At 51.0% G+C, this 15554-nt stretch overlaps 1 protein-coding gene across 3 annotated transcripts; it reads left to right on the top strand.

The window, feature by feature from the left end:
* Positions 1 to 9856: 9856 nt before the first annotated feature.
* GLYCTK (glycerate kinase) lies at positions 9857 to 15316 on the top strand. Of its 3 annotated transcripts, XM_025377774.1 has the most exons (5): positions 9857 to 9914; positions 12320 to 12735; positions 12976 to 13127; positions 13756 to 13931; positions 14271 to 15316. In XM_025377774.1, exons 2-5 carry the CDS (start codon positions 12359 to 12361, stop codon positions 15135 to 15137), a joined length of 1572 nt encoding a protein of 523 aa, XP_025233559.1. In that variant the 5' UTR covers positions 9857 to 9914; positions 12320 to 12358; the 3' UTR covers positions 15138 to 15316. The 3 variants fall into 3 exon arrangements, with proteins under 3 accessions (XP_025233559.1, XP_025233561.1, XP_025233560.1); XM_025377776.1 differs by lacking the exon at positions 13756 to 13931 and having other exon boundaries at positions 14271 to 15016; XM_025377775.1 differs by lacking the exon at positions 9857 to 9914 and having other exon boundaries at positions 12112 to 12735.
* The last annotated feature ends 238 nt before the right edge of the window (positions 15317 to 15554 follow it).

Raw genomic sequence — 15554 nt, 5'->3', positions numbered from 1 at the left:
AAGCTGAGGGCGAGGAGCCTTAGCCGCGGCGCACGCCGGGAAAGGGGGCGGGGCGGGAACGGCCTCGCGAGGCCGGGAGTGGGGGTGGTGACGTCAGCGCGGCCGCGGCTGAGTGTAGTGGCAGGGCTGGCTGCTGGCAGGGAGGGGCTCAGACGCGCGGGGCCTTCTCCGGGGGTCGGAAGGTTGCGGGTGCCTTGGGAGCTGAGGGCCCTTGCGCGAGACTGCAACCCCTGCGAAGGCTCTGGCGCCTCCTGCAGGCTTCCCGACCACAAGCCGCGTGGGAGGGGGTACTGCAGGGTAGCGTACGCCGCTGGAGGCCGGTTTTGGGGGTCAATCAGGTGAGCCGCTCGCGGGCAGGCTTGACCGCTAGTCCACCGCAGCGCCCGCTTAGACAGCTTCGACCTCTTTTTTTTTTTTTTTTTTTGAGATGGAGTCTCTCGCTTTGTCGCTCAGTTGCGCTATCTCGGCTCACCACAACCTCCGCCTCCCGGGTTCAAGGGATTCTCCTGCCTCAGCCTCCCGTGCAACTGGGATTACAGGCGCGCGCCACCACGCCTGCTAATTTTGTATTTTTAGAAGAGACGGGGTTTCACCATGTTGGCCAGGCTGGTCTCGAACTCCTGACCTCAGGCAGTCCGCCCGCCACCCGCACCCGGCCTGGTGTTCTTAATCGAGGTAGACTTTAGGTACAGTAAAAATCAGCCTTCTTGGGCCGGGCGCGGTGGCTCACGCCTTTCCAACCCACGTCTTTGGGAGGCCGAGGCAGGATGATCGCTTGAGCTCAGGAGTTTGAGACCAGCCTGGCCAACATGACAAAACCCCATCTCTTCTAAAATACAAAAAATTAGCCGGGCATGATGGCGCGGCTGAGGCACGAGAATTGAGAAAGGGAGAGGCTGCAGTGAGCCGAAATCGTGCCACTGCATTCCAGCCTGGGCGACAGAACAGACGGTCTCCCTCCAAAAATTAGCCTTTTTAGTGGCTAGTTTTATGTTCTAACACCCATAACATAGTCATGCAATCACCACCACATTCAAGATATGGAAGAGTTGCACTATCCTGTTTGTAGTCAACAGGATTATTCTAAAGGTTCTATCATATAAGTGATTCTTTGCCTTAAAAGAAGTTTATCTCTAACAAAGGAAAACAGTATTTGAACAGAAAATAGGAACCAAGCTTCCTAACCTTAACTTTATGGGCAAAGGGTTAAACTCAGTGCCAACCTATGTAGCTTCACAGATCTCTATCTTGTGTGAAGCTCCTCCAAAGGTTAAAAAGCCTGGGGTTTCCAACAGTGGAGATGGGGATTGTTTATTTTTGCTTTCTTTAGCTAAAGAGAAACAAAAACAAGGAAAGGCTATGAGACATTTCAGTCGCTATTAGGAAGGTGTGATATCCAGAGACCTGTGCAATGGTAAAAAACAAAATGGAAACCCTGGGACAGCTGGGGTCTTTCTAGAAAGAACTTAGAGGCTGTATCCCAACCCCCTGGGTAAAAGGAGAGCCAGGATCCTTATACATAAAGAGAAGTTGTTCTCTAAGGGAAGAGGGCAAGTTCCTGGCTAAGTCTGGGGTATAATTGCTTCCTGACAAAGAGCAGAGCTTCTGGCTACTATTTGTTCTGGGGTCTGGAAAAAGCCGGTTTGAGTGAAACCTGAATAGATGGCAACTTTCCAAACTGCACAGCAATGGAAGAAAAACCCTCCACGCCCCAGATCACTCACTCTGCTTCCCTGTAATTCCTGTGCCTTTATTTCAGAAGCTAGAAAGGCTGATACAGAGTCTGCTTCGAATAGTTTAGAAGGCAACAAGGACAGATCGAGTGCCATGTTCTGGAACTGTCGGGAAGTGAACGCGCCCAGTAAGATGATGCCGTATTTTGGTCCATGTTAATCTACAAAAATAACCACAGAAACAGCTGTAATCTACTGAATGTTGCCGGCCAAAAGAAATCTTTTCAGGGTATCTTTCAAGTATTGTACTTCCTATACCTTTTCCAGATTTCACCGTTAAGACCAAACCTTCCTCCCAAGACTTGCCTTTCTGCATTATTTTTGGAATGCAGTCTTTTTTTTTTTCGTTTTTAAGAGGGTCTTCAAATGCTCATCCTGTTTCACATTCTTACTGTTTCCAATTCCTAGCCTGGCTCCCTGCCCTATTATAGTGGGGCTCTCCTGGCTTCCAGCCCAACAGCATGGTTGCCTTAAAGGATGGACTTTAGGCCAGGTGTGGTGGCACTTTGGGGGGCCGAGGTGGGTGGATCACAAGGTCGGGAGTTCGAAACCAACCTGGCCAAAATGGTGAAACCCTGTCTCTACTAAAAATACAAAAATTTGCTGGGCACAGTGGTGGGCACCTGTAATCCCAGCTCCTTGGGAGGCTGAAGCAGGAGAATTGCTTGAACCCAGGAGGCGGAGGTTGTAGTAAGCCGAGATCATACCACTGCACTGGGCAACAGAGCAAGACTCCGTCTCAAAAAAAAAAAGAAAAGATGGACTTTAAAAAGTGACCCAGAAAGCCGGCTCCAGATCTGGATGGGTGGATGGAGAGAAAGCTGCAGTCAGGAGTGAATCAGATGGCCTTTAAAAGAGCATCAGACTTAATTTTTTATATTTCCTTTTATTTGTAGTCATTTTGCTTGTCACACATTCATTGCAAAAAAACTAAAAAATACAAATAATAAAAACGTGGGATCCAGAGATAGCCACTGTTACAGTCTGTTGTTTTTTTTTTGTTTTTTTTTTTTTTTTTTTGAGACGGAGTCTCGCGTTGTCGCCCAGGCTGGAGTGCAGTGGCCGGATCTCAGCTCACTGCAAGCTCCGCCTCCCGGGTTCACGCCATTCTCCGGCCTCAGCCTCCCGAGTAGCTGGGACTACAGGCGCTGCCACCTCGCCCGGCTATTTTTTGTATTTCTTAGTAGAGACGGGGTTTCACCGTGTTAGCCAGGATGGTCTCGATCTCCTGACCTCGTGATCCGCCCATCTCGGCCTCCCAAAGTGCTGGGATTACAGGCTTGAGCCACCGCGCCCGGCCTACAGTCTGTTATTATAGTGAAATATATATAACATAAAATTTACCATTTTGATGTAGAACCTTTCTGATTTTTTCATTTATTTATTTATGTATTTATTTTTTCTGCTCTGTCACCCAGGCTGGAGTGCAGTGGCATGCTCTCAGCTCACTGTAACTTCCACCTCGTGGGTTCAAGTGATTGTCCTGCCTCAGCCTTCTATTGGTGCCCGCCACCATGCCCAGCTAATTTTTATATTTTTAGTACAGATGAGGTTTTATCATGTTGGCCTGGCTGGTCTTGAACTCCTGACCTCAGGTGATCTGCCTGCCTCAGCCTCCCGAAGTGCTGGGATTACAGGCGTGAGCCACCACACCCAGCCAGTCCCTGAAATACATTTTTAATGGGTTCATAATATATTGTTTATAACTTTACCCATACTATGAACATATTCCAGGTCAATAAATATCAATACAATCATTTTGAATGGCTACATAGTATTCTATTATATGGTTGTAAAGTAATTTTGCTTCCCATTTTGTCCAGAGCCCAGCCAGAGCTCAGTATGGATTAATTGAATAAATTAATTTATCCAAAGGATTCCAGATACTTGACTGGCCCATTTATTAAATTTTTCTGTTTCATGCTACACAATTGAAAATGGAAACTGTCCTAAACAATGTATCCTCTTTCCAAAACAGAGAGCTCCTTATGAATCCTAATTCTTTGAGATAAATTTCTGAGCCCCAGTGCCCAGCAGCAGGGCTTCTCTAGAGATAGACTAACTTCTCACATAACCCTTGGAATAACTAGAATCAGGTGATTCTCTTCTTTGGGACAGTTGCGTGTGTGTGTGTGTGTGTGTGTGTGAGCTTAAACAGCCCTTGCAATAACTAGAATCAGGTGACTCTCTTCTTTGGGACAGTTGCGCGCGTGCGCGCGCGTGTGTGCATGCGCTTAATTGCCAAAGATGAAAAGCAGAACACTGGAACACAAAATGCCTGGTGAGGTGTCTGAGCTCCAGCACCAGGAAGTGGTCGCCTCACAGGTTGGCAAAAGGAATTTAATGACAACAGTATAGGTTTGAAAAAGGAAAATTTCTTAGAAAGAAAGAAGGCTCCAGAAGAGTGCAGCGGGGCACCCCAGCGAGAGGATTGAGGGCCTTGGTGGATCTTCCTTAGGTGCATTTATGGACCTTCAGGCCGGAGCTTAGGGTTGTAAAATGAGTTTCAGCATGGCATTACAGAGATGCCTAGAAATTTTAGTTACTTATAAAAGTTGAAAGAGGCGTGGAACCAGATCCCCACTTTAGATACTAGGGAAGTTTAATTACTTCTAATTTCCCCAGATGAGGAGTTTTGCCTCTGGATGGCCTGTTGGATGGTCACCAGGTGGTCTTTGCTCCTTTCTAAATTCCTCAGATAAGGGCCAGGCACAGTGGCTCACGCCTGTAATCCCAGCACTCTGGGAGGCCAAGGTGGGTGAATCACTTGAGGTCAGGAGTTCAAGACCAGCTTGGGCAACGTGGTGAAACCACGTCTCCACCATAAAATACAAAAATTAGCCAAGCATGGTGGTGTGCGCCTGTAGTCCCAGCTACTCGGGAGGCTGAGGCAGAAGAATTGCTTGAACCTGGGAGGCAGAGGTTGCAGAGCTGAGATCGCACTCCAGCCTGGGCGACAGAGTGAGACTCTGTCTCAAAAAAAAAAAAAGAAAAAGAAAAAATAAATATTACAAGGATGAAGTAAGCCATTTTTATTTAGAGAAAATATAAGTGTGTGCATGGAAAATCGTGTGGGATATACGTGAATATTACTAGAAATAATAAATGTAGTTACTAATGTATGTCCACTTTTACTGGAATTCCTCAGAGAGGTCCTGAGACTCCGAGCAAGGGGCCTGGATAAAAAGAGGGTATCTTTCCCTGGCAGCAGGACCAACTACCCAATTTGTGGGGCCCCGTGTTAAAAAATTGCTAAGAATCTTAAGATGGCAACAACAGACTATTAAACCAAGTGCAGCATCCTTCTGACTGCACAGGTCACACCCATGAAGCTGGCTCAACCCAGGACTAGTACAGCAACAACAGTGAGTCTCTCTACATGCACTGGAAATATATTGTGATGAAGACTCTGAAGTTCTGAAAGGTTAACTTTCTCAGGGTCACTTAGCCAGTAAGCCCTAAAGTCTGAATTCACACTCTGCTTCAGCACTGGAAAGCTTGTGTTCTGTTTCCAGGGCAAAGGACAAGCAATCATTCACATTTAACAAAGACCACTGTTAGGAAACAATGCCTTCTTAGTCTGGAAGGAAAGGATGGAATCTTCCCAGATAAGCCTTGACTGCTCAGAGCCAGGAGGACCTGCCTAGAGTCTCAGGGCCAAGGCCTCTGTCTCTAAAACTACAGCACTGTTTCCAAAGGCTTAAAAACTTTCCCAAACAATCCAACATACACAGTTTTAGTGGCCTCTCATCAGTGACTTGCCTAGTCATAACTGAACTGCTTCCTGGTGCTGTTTTACTCTACCCAACTCCTCCTTCCAAGAAAAATAGCTTTAAGGTGTTTCCTTTTTATTTATTTATTTATTTATTTATTTTTTGAGCCGGAGTCTCGCTCTGTCGCCCAGGCTGGAGTGCAGTGGCGCGATCTCCACTCACTGCAAGCTCCGCCCCCCGGGTTCATGCCATTCTCCTGCCTCAGCCCCCCCTTTAGCTGGGACTACAGGCGCCCGCCACCACGCTGGGCTAATTTTTTTGTATTTTTAGTAGAGACGGGGTTTCACCGTGTTAGCCAGGATGGTCTCGATCTCCTGACCACATGATCCGCCCGCCTCGGCCTCCCAAAGTGCTGGGATTACAGGTGTGAGCCACCGCGCCCGGCCTATTTTATTTATTTATTTATTTTTTTAGACAGAGTCTCACTTTGTGGCCCAGGCTGGAGTGCAGTGGTGTGATCCTGGCTCACTGCAACCTCTACCTCCTGGGTTCAAGCAATTCTCCCACCTCAGCCTCCTGAGTAGCTGGGATTACAGGTGCATGACACCACGTCCGGCTATTTTTTTTTTTTTTTTTTGTATTTTTAGTAGAAGCGGGATTTTGCCGTGTTGGCCAGGCTGGTCTCGAACTCCTGACCTCAAGTGATCTGCCCGTCTCGGCCTCCCAGCTTTAAGGTGTTTTAGAGCCCTTACACAGGACACAGCTCCATTCTACCCTGCCTCCAACACAGCTGACCTTCCCTCCCACGGAGCAACCCTGCAAGCCCAGGCTGGGTACAGTGGCTCACGCCTATAGTCCCAGCACTTTCAGAGGCTGGGACAGGAGAACTGCTTGAGTCCAGGAGTTTGAGACCAGCTTGGGCAACAAAGCAAGACCCTGTCTCTCCAAAACATTAGCCAGGCATGGTGGTGTGTACCCGTAGTCCCAGCTACTTGAGAGGCTGAGGCAGGAGGATTGCTACAACCCAGGAGGTTGAGGATACAGTGAGCTGTAATCACCACTGTCCTCCAGCCCGGTCGACAGTGCGAGACTTTGTCTCTCAAAAAAAAAAATTAAAATTAAAAGTACCACTTCTTACCTATCCCAGCAGCTATAGCATTTGGCCCACACAGAAGGCACTCAGGAAATTCTTGAATTATGTCTGAAGAAGGAATAAATGCATGGATGGATGAAGACAGCCGACTATAACCAAGGAAAAACAATAAAATTTTCAGTATTTACAACCTCTCCCACATTAAAGAGGGCAATTCCACCTGAGGATGCCTTTGTTTTGATGATGTGGTGGGAAATCATTTAGGAGAAGGAATACACAGTTTCATATTTTAAAAGGAAAAATCCAGGGAGAAGGACGGGTGTGGTGGCTCACGCCTGTAATCCCAGCAATTTGGGAGACGGAGGCAGGTGGATGGCTTAAGCTCAGAAGTTTGAGACCAGCCTGGGCAACATGGCAAAACCACCTGTCTACAAAAAATACAAAAAATTAGCTGGGTATGGTGGTTCATGCCTGTGGTCCCAGCTACTTGGGAGACTGAGGTGGGAAGATCACTTGAGCCTGGGAGGTGGAGGTTGCAATGATCCAAGATCATGCCACTGAACTCCAACCTGGGTGACAGAGTTAGACCCTATCTCAAAAATATAAATATTCCAGGGAGAGAGCTGGAAGTGGGGGCCAGGGGAGGGTAAAGGTTCATGACAAGAGCACAGCATGGTTTGGAGACCTACAGAGAGATGTAGCAACTGCCAAAGGGAGCAGGTAGGGGGTGTGAAAAGAAAAGAAAATTTCAGGACATTCTCAATTTATAATGTGAAGGAGAAAAGTTAAACCCTGGAAACTGAGCAGGCATTGCTTTTTTTTTTTTTCTTCTCTGATCCATGACTGCTGCTTCCTGACCTTTATATTGAAATGTTATACATTAACCAGGCTCCCTATTCTTCATTCAAACTTAGACTAGATGATGTGGGAGATAGAGACCCTTGTGATTGTTGTCTCTTTACAAAAGAATGTTAAGCAAACTCCTTCGAGTATAATAAATGGTAGCCAATCAAATCTTGTATTTATGTTAGCTTTTTTTGGAAAATGTAATTCCGGTCAGCACCCGTTTTTGCCTATATAAACAATCTTTTTTTTTTTTTTTTTGGAGACGGAGTCACCCAGGCTGGAGTGCAGTGGCGCAATCTCGGTTCACTGCACCCTCCCAGGTTCAAGCGATCCTCCTGCCTCAGCCTCCCAGCCTCAGCGCCCCCAGTAGCTGGAATTACAGGCACATACCACCATGCCTGGCTAATTTTTGTATTTTTAGTAGAGACGGAGTTTCGCTATGCTGACCGGGCTGGTCTTGAACTCCTGACTTCAGGTGATCCACCCGCCTTAGCCTCCCAGAGTGCTAGGATTACAGGTGTGAGCCACTGCGCCTGGCCCATGCCCAGCTAATTTTTGTATTTTTAGTAGAGATGGGGTTTCACCATATTGGTCAGACTGGTCTCCAACTCCTGACCTCAAATGATCCCAGCTGCCTCAACCTCCCAAAGTACTGAGATTGCAGGGATGAGCCACTGCGCCTGGCCCAAAAACACATTTCTAATGTCAACCTAAAAATCATCAAAAGGTTCGAGGTCCAGTTAAAAGAATTTATTCAAGCATAAAGTGTGAGGGCAGCCATCAGGGAAACACAGACACCAAGCAGTGGCAATTAGTGTTCCCCAGCATGGGGAAAGGTGAAGATTGTTTATATTGGCCGGGTGCCTGTAATTGTTTATACACCTGTAATCCTAGCACTTTGGGAGGCCAAGGTGGGTGGATCACAAGGTCAGGAGTTCGAGACCAGCCTGGCCAACATGGTGAAACCCCATCTCTACTGAAAATACAAAAATTAGCTGGGCGTGGTGGCGGGTGCCTGTAGTCCCAGCTATTTGGGAGGCTGAGGCAGGAGAATCGCTTGAATCTGGGAGACGGAGGTTGCAGTGAGCCGAGATTGTGCCCAGGCTGGAGTATAGTGACAGTGAGCCAAGATTGTGCCATTGCACTCCAGCCTGGGTAACAGAACAAGACACCACCTCAAAAATAGGAGAAAGAAATGTGTTTTTGTTTGTTTGTTGGTTTTTTTTGAGACATGGGACCAGGCTGGAGTGCAGTGGCATGATCAAGGTTCACTGTAGCCTCTACCTCCCATGCTCAGGAGATCCTCCCACCTCAGCCTCCCCGAGTAGCTGGGACTACAAGAGCATGCCACCACACCCGGCTCTTTTTTTTTTTTTTTTGTAGAGATAAGAGTTTTGCCATGTTCTCAGGCTGGTCTCAGATTTCTAGGCTCAAGCGATCCGCCCACCTTGGCCCCCCCAAGTGTTGGTATTACAGGCATGAAACACTGGGCCCTGCCAAGAAACATGTTTCAATAAAATCGTTAGGAAATCAAGTGTGTGATTTGTGATGCAACTCTCTCCTCTATCTCCATAAGAAAACATCAGTAAAAACAGTGAACTGTTTTGTGTTCTTGGAGTCTGATGAGGACTCATCTTATGAATGTGGGAAGGCATCCAGCCAGCTCAGGGTGGGCCCAGCATGAGAGCAGGGACAGTGAGGAAGGTCCAGAGTCATTCGCTTTTACATGCAGCTTATGTGCTTGAGGATCGCGGAATGGAACTCTTGCTAGGCCAGAGCTGTATTTGGTGGCCCATGGTGGGAGAGGGGAGAACACTAATAAGTTGTGGAATAAAAACCATGGAGAGGAGCGGGAATTACTTAATCTGGCTCCAGAAGGGGTTAGTTGTGGGTAAGTAGTGATTCTCAGTTCGTTTGCTCAGCCCAGTCCTCAGGGTGTATCTGCTGACTGATCGTACAAGATAAAGGAAGGGAGAGGCCAGGCGCGGCGGCTCAAGTGTGTAATCCCATCACTTTGGGAGGCTGAGGTGGGTGGATCGATTGAGGTTAGGCGTTCGAGACCAGAGAGGCCAACATGGCGAAAGCCGGTCTCTACTAAAAAATACAAAAATTAGCCCGGCGTGGTGGCACATGCCTGTAATCCCAGCTATTCGGGAGGCTGAGGCATGAGAATCGCTTGAATCCGGGAGGCGGAGGTTGCACTGGGCCGAGACCGCGCCTCTGCACTCCAGTCTGGGCGACAGAGGGAGACCCCCGTCTCGAAAAAAAAAATCTGCAATCAGTGAGGCGGGGATTATTACCCTCAATGTAGAGATTAAGAAAATGAGGATTGAAGGTGACTCCTTCCAGGTCTGTTGGTGGCCAGCAAGGAGTCAATATCCTAAACTCTCCCTTCCAGACCCCAGCTTCAGCCAGAGCTCGCAGCCGCCAGCGCCGATCCACCCACCCACACTTCCGGATTCCGCTCCGCCCACCCGCGAGTACTTCCGGTCTCCAGTGCTGGGCGCCGCGGCCCGGAGCTGTGGGCTGGTAAGTCTGCGCCGGCAGGGCGCGCAGGACCTTCAGAAGCAATCCCTGGGCTGGGCGACGAAGGGTCTTGGTGGCAGCAGGCTCTTCTTTCTCGCATCACCGGGCATTACGCGGCAGCCGTTTGCCTCGCGAAGGCCCTACCTGAGGATGACGTCACTTCCAGCCTCCTGCTGACTGCGGGAAACCGGAAATGGTGCCAGCCCCCTTTAATAGCGGGGAGGAGTCAAGGCCGGTAGTCTTCCTGTTTCCGTGTTTTGCTTTGGATCCCTCCGGAGTTTCGGAGAGACCATGTCTTGTATAGAATTGGAGGACTTAGCAAATAAAAATGCAGAGAGTCCAGTTAATTTTTTTTTTTGAGACAGAGTCTCACTCTGTCACCCAGGCTGGAGTGCAGTGGCGCGATCTCGGCTCACTGCAACCTCCGCCTCCCCGGTTCAAATGATTCGCGTGCCTCAGTCTCCTGAGTAGCTGGATTACAGGCGCCCACCACACCTGGCTAATTTTTGTATTTTTAGTAGAGACAGGGTTTTACCATGCTGGTCAGGCTGGTCTGGAATTCCACACCTCAGGTGATGCGCCCGCCTCAGCCTTCCAAAGTGCTGGGATTACAGGCGTGAGCCACTGCGCCCGGCCGTGTCCAGTTAAATTTGAGTTAAGATAAACGATGAATAATTGTTAAGTCCTAAACATTGTATGCACATATTTATACTTTAAAAATTACTTGTTTATCTGAAATTCAAATTTAACAGGACGTCCTGTATTTTCTCTGGCAGCCTTGGCATTGAGCGTCCCCCGTCCTCTGCTCATACCCAGTGGCAAGACCGGGATCTTCTAGGCCCTTGTCCATCTGGGAAATAAATACAGATTTCACCCAGGCTATAAAGACCGGCTGTCTTAGTTGCTAAGATGCTTTTAGCTCCAAGCCTAATGGGCAAGCCCCAGGGGTCCCCCTGGCCATAACTGGACCCATTTTCGGAATCCCCATGACGATGCCCTCTGTGTTCCGTTTCACAACAGAAGTCAAGCATGGCTGTCTTCTCTTACGGGAGAGCTGAGACTAGGCAGACAAAATGGTCAGAGTCTAGAAGTAACCACCACATTTGGGTGTGGGGTAAACCGGTATTTGAGATCTGTGTTGCAGTGGACAGTATCAGAGAGCCTGAGGGTGTTAAGGGGAGAGTGTAGTGTTAATCTCACCTTGTGTCTCATTTTGTGGATGAGGCCCAGTGAGAGAAATGGATGTGTCCCAGCCACTCAGAAAACCTGTAGTAGATACAGCTGGAAGCTCAATTCCCAGCCTCCTTACCCTGCTCAGTCCATACTTGCTGATGAAGTCAGCTTGCAGCATTTATGGTAGGCATTTATTAAAGTAGATGCAATAGTACATATGTAGTACAGATGAGCTCTTTGGATCTTTGTTGTTCCTATACCCCTCTACAGCTTCCTGACCTTCACCCCAAGGCTTCTTTAGCTTTTACTCTGCCCAGTGGGGAAAATGGCTATCTGGGCTCAGTTATGGGAGCCTGGCCTTTGCCTACTTCAGCTCTTGGGCTCTCACCACTGTGGGTGGTGTGATCTAGGACTTGTTTTTGTTATCTTGGAACCAGAAAGGGTGTTCTTGGCAGGGTTGGGGCTGGCCAGCTATGTGGGTAGAAGGGCATCCTTTTCTGTCCTGCAATTGGGCTTCATGGCACATGGCCTCACATGGTGCCTGGGGACTTTCCTAAGGTTCCACCATGAGCCAGACTTTGCCCTCACTCCTGATTTGAAACTAAACCTCTTGCTGAACTGGCCTGAATACTGGGATTCCTCAGATTGCTTGCCCTGAGGATATGCTCTGGGCTTGACCTGATAAACCTGCAGCCTCCTATAGACCCTGACTTCCCAGCCTCCTAATCCCAGTCTTATGAGATAAAGTAGAGTAGGCTGGAGGTCAGTGGGCTCGGGGTCAGTTGGTGGGACAATCAACAGACTCCTGGCAGCAGAGGTAGTAAAGAGGCAAGGAAGGAGTGCCAGAAAGGGGCGTTGCCCCTGGGTAAGAGCTCAGAAGTGCAGGGGGTGGAAAAGGGGTGGGATGGGAGCCCACTGGTAGAAATTACTCCCTCTGTCAATGATTAACTCACAGCCAAAGGGATGATCTAGGAGGAGGGCCCAGCTAATAGGAACTTTGGACTTAAGGCAGAGTATCCAGAGGGCCGGCATGTGGTCTGCAGAAGAGGAGGACATGGCTGGGTGGCAGGGCTGGTATCCAAGGATGAGTGAGATCCTGCAGCTGTGGGCTTCAGGAAGTCTCCTGGGGCTATCAGATGGCTCCTTCTTGTAGCAGCAGCTGTGGGGTCCACTGGCCGTGGGGGACCTCCTGTCTTTTGCCTTGCAAGGGCCTCAGTTGTGCTTTTTCCCTCTAGGCAGCCATGGGTGCCAGGCAGTGCTGAGAGCAGTGGGGCATGGCTGCAGCCCTGCAGGTCCTGCCCCGCTTGGCCCGAGCCCCCTTGCATCCACTCCTCTGGCGGGGCTCAGTGGCCCGGCTGGCCAGCAGCATGGCCTTGGCAGAGCAGGCCTGGCAGCTGTTTGAGAGTGCTGTGGGTGCAGTGCTGCCGGGCCCCATGCTGCACCGGGCACTATCCTTGGACCCTAGTGGCAGACAGCTGAAGGTGCGGGACCGGAGCTTTCAGCTGAGGCAAAACGTCTACCTGGTGGGCTTTGGCAAGGCTGTGATGGGCATGGCAGCTGCCGCTGAGGAACTACTGGGCCAGCATCTTGTGCAGGGCGTGATCAGCATTCCCAAGGGGATCCGTGCTGCCATGGAGCGCGCCGGCAAGCAGTAAGGAGCCATGGGGGGCTGCCTCCTGCTGTCTGTCTGGAGGGAAACCTGGGCCCAGACCCAGGCTGAATCAGGCCTCCTTTCCCCACCTGCTTCCCTTTTCTCCTGGGTCTGGCCTGGCCCCAGGATGCGTGTCAGTGGGCATCTTCGTTCATGCCCCCCTCACCTGTAAAGTTGAGAGATGAGGTGGGAGGAGAGGAGCCCACCCCATATCTTGCACGCTGACCTTTCCCTCCCCAGGGAGATGCTGCTGAAGCCACATAGCCGTGTCCAGGTATTCGAGGGTGCGGAGGACAACCTCCCGGACCGCGATGCACTGCGGGCTGCGCTGACCATCCGGCAACTGGCTGAGGGACTCACAGCTGATGACCTGCTGCTCGTGCTGATCTCAGGTTTAATACCACATTGGCCCAAGACAGTTGGTGGGGGGTGCACCCAATATCAGGTCTTTGAGAAATCAGATCTGAGCCCCCAGGGTCACAGGGTGAAGTTAGGAGCAAGGGAGGTGGTAAGGAGCCTGGATGGTGACTCCCGGGTTGCCTTGGACTAGTCGTCTGGCCTCCCCTGAGCTGTGGAGTCCTCCCCCTGAACTGACCTTTTGGGTGTCAGTGAGGGGGTGCACGGGGAGCACCTAATGCAGGGCCTGGCACATCCATAGAGTCCTTGGAAAATGTCACTGCTGTTGCTGTTGTCTGTACTGATGTCACCTAGAGCTAGGCTTTCAGACCTCAAGGAGTCTTCTCCTTAATCTTCCATTGTGTGCCCCCTGCCCTGCCTCCTGTTCTATTCTCTTAAGTAATTAGTTCTTCCAGTGCCTCCTGGGACCTGGGGTACCCCAAGGCAGGGGACAACCTCCAGTGGCCAGGATGTGGTGACTGTATACATATTGCATATCCACACGGGGGCACCCTAACCCCACCTTTCCAACCCCCCTTTTCTAATGTGGACTTGTCACCCCTGCTCGCCTGGTTCCCTGGGTTGGGATAGTCCCTCTGCCTGATACCCTCATTGTCTCTGCAGGTGGGGGGTCAGCTCTGCTGCCTGCCCCCATCCCACCTGTCACACTGGAGGAGAAGCAGACACTCACCAGACTGCTGGCAGCCCGTGGAGCCACCATCCAGGAGTTGAACACCATTCGGAAGGCCCTGTCCCAGCTCAAGGGTGGGGGGCTGGCTCAGGCCGCCTACCCTGCGCAGGTATGAGTCACTTCTTCCCCAGGCAGCCTTGGGTTGGTGGAGCCAGGTCCACATGTGCCAGGGATGTGAAAGCCTAGAACAGCATACAGATTGGCAGGGGCATGGTGTGAAAGACTATGGGGCTGGCTGGGTGACATCATGGGAGGGGTGCCAGAGATGGGGAGGAGGTGCCTGCATGACCAGGTGTTTTGCAAGCCCACGTGAGAGGAGTTAACCATGGGTAAGGAAATGCACTGAGTTAGGGGGAGGGTGTGTGGATACCCAAGGAGCAGTTTGTCCTTATGGGCTCTGAGGGGAGGAGGAAGTGGGCCTGAGGCTTGTGTGGTGGCTCTTCCCTAGGTGGTGAGCCTTATCCTGTCAGATGTGGTGGGGGACCCTGTGGAGGTGATTGCCAGCGGCCCCACTGTGGCCAGTTCCCACAGTGTGCAAGATTGCCTGCATATCCTCAATCGCTACGGCCTCCGTGCAGCCCTGCCACGTTCCGTGAAGACTGTGCTGTCTCGGGCCGACTCTGACCCCCATGGGCCACACACCTGTGGCCATGTCCTGAATGTGATCATTGGCTCCAACGTGCTGGCACTAGCTGAGGCCCAGCGGCAGGCTGAGGCACTGGGCTACCAGGCTGTGGTGCTGAGTGCAGCCATGCAGGGTGATGTAAAAAGTATGGCCCAGTTCTACGGGCTGCTGGCCCATGTGGCTAGAACCCGCCTCACCCCATCCATGGCTGGGGCTTCTGTGGAGGAAGATGCGCAGCTCCATGAGCTGGCAGCTGAGCTTCAGATCCCAGACCTGCAGCTGGAGGAGGCTCTGGAGACCATGGCACGGGGAAGGGGCCCAGTCTGCCTGCTGGCTGGTGGTGAGCCCACAGTGCAGCTGCAGGGCTCCGGCAGGGGTGGCCGGAACCAGGAACTGGCCCTGCGTGTTGGAGCAGAGTTGAGAAGGTGGCCGCTGGGGCAAATAGATGTGCTGTTTTTGAGCGGTGGCACTGATGGGCAGGATGGGCCCACAGAGGCTGCTGGGGCCTGGGTCACACCTGAGCTTGCCAGCCAGGCTGCAGCTGAGGGCCTGGACATGGCCACCTTCCTAGCCCACAATGACTCACATACCTTTTTCTGCCGCCTCCAGGGTGGGGCACACCTGCTGCACACAGGGATGACAGGTACCAATGTCATGGACACCCACCTCTTGTTCCTGCGGCCTTGGTGATGGCATAGGTCACATTTTGAGAGTTCAGAGGAGGCCTACAAGGGCAAGGTCAGATGGCAGAGCAAGGTTGGTCCTCAGGGCCTTACTAAGCCTTAGGGCCCCTCCTCCCCTTGGCCTTGGCTGTTTGGTTAGCTGTCACCTCCCACTCAGGGCCTCTGCTCTATGTCTATTCCCTTCCAGCCAGACTAGCAGATGGGGCCTCCCCCCTACCCCTACTTTCTGCATGGCAGCAGGTACCCCTGAGGACAAGGACAAGCCCCTTGGCCAGTTCAGTGTTCCCATGCTTCTCCCTTGGGCAGCCTCTCTCTTGAGCCCCTCACCCTGTTTCTTTCTGTGAAGCGAGAACGTCTGAAAATAAATAGGACCATGACATGGGTTCTCCGTGCACCTTCCCTCAGAGTGAGGCCTCACAGGGGA

The sequence above is a fragment of the Theropithecus gelada genome, chromosome 2 (genome assembly GCF_003255815.1).
Source record: "Theropithecus gelada isolate Dixy chromosome 2, Tgel_1.0, whole genome shotgun sequence".
NCBI lineage: Eukaryota > Metazoa > Chordata > Mammalia > Primates > Cercopithecidae > Theropithecus > Theropithecus gelada.
This window is presented reverse-complemented; position numbering and strand designations above follow the sequence as displayed.

Excerpts from the sequence above, each read along its gene's own strand:
- GLYCTK (XM_025377774.1), top strand. The coding sequence starts at position 12,359 with ATGGCTGCAGCCCTGCAGGTCCTGCCCCGCTTGGCCCGAGCCCCCTTG. Across the intron at positions 12,736-12,975 it reads ATGGAGCGCGCCGGCAAGCA|GGAGATGCTGCTGAAGCCAC; the intron begins GTAAGGAGCCAT and ends TTCCCTCCCCAG. Across the intron at positions 13,932-14,270 it reads AGGCCGCCTACCCTGCGCAG|GTGGTGAGCCTTATCCTGTC; the intron begins GTATGAGTCACT and ends GCTCTTCCCTAG.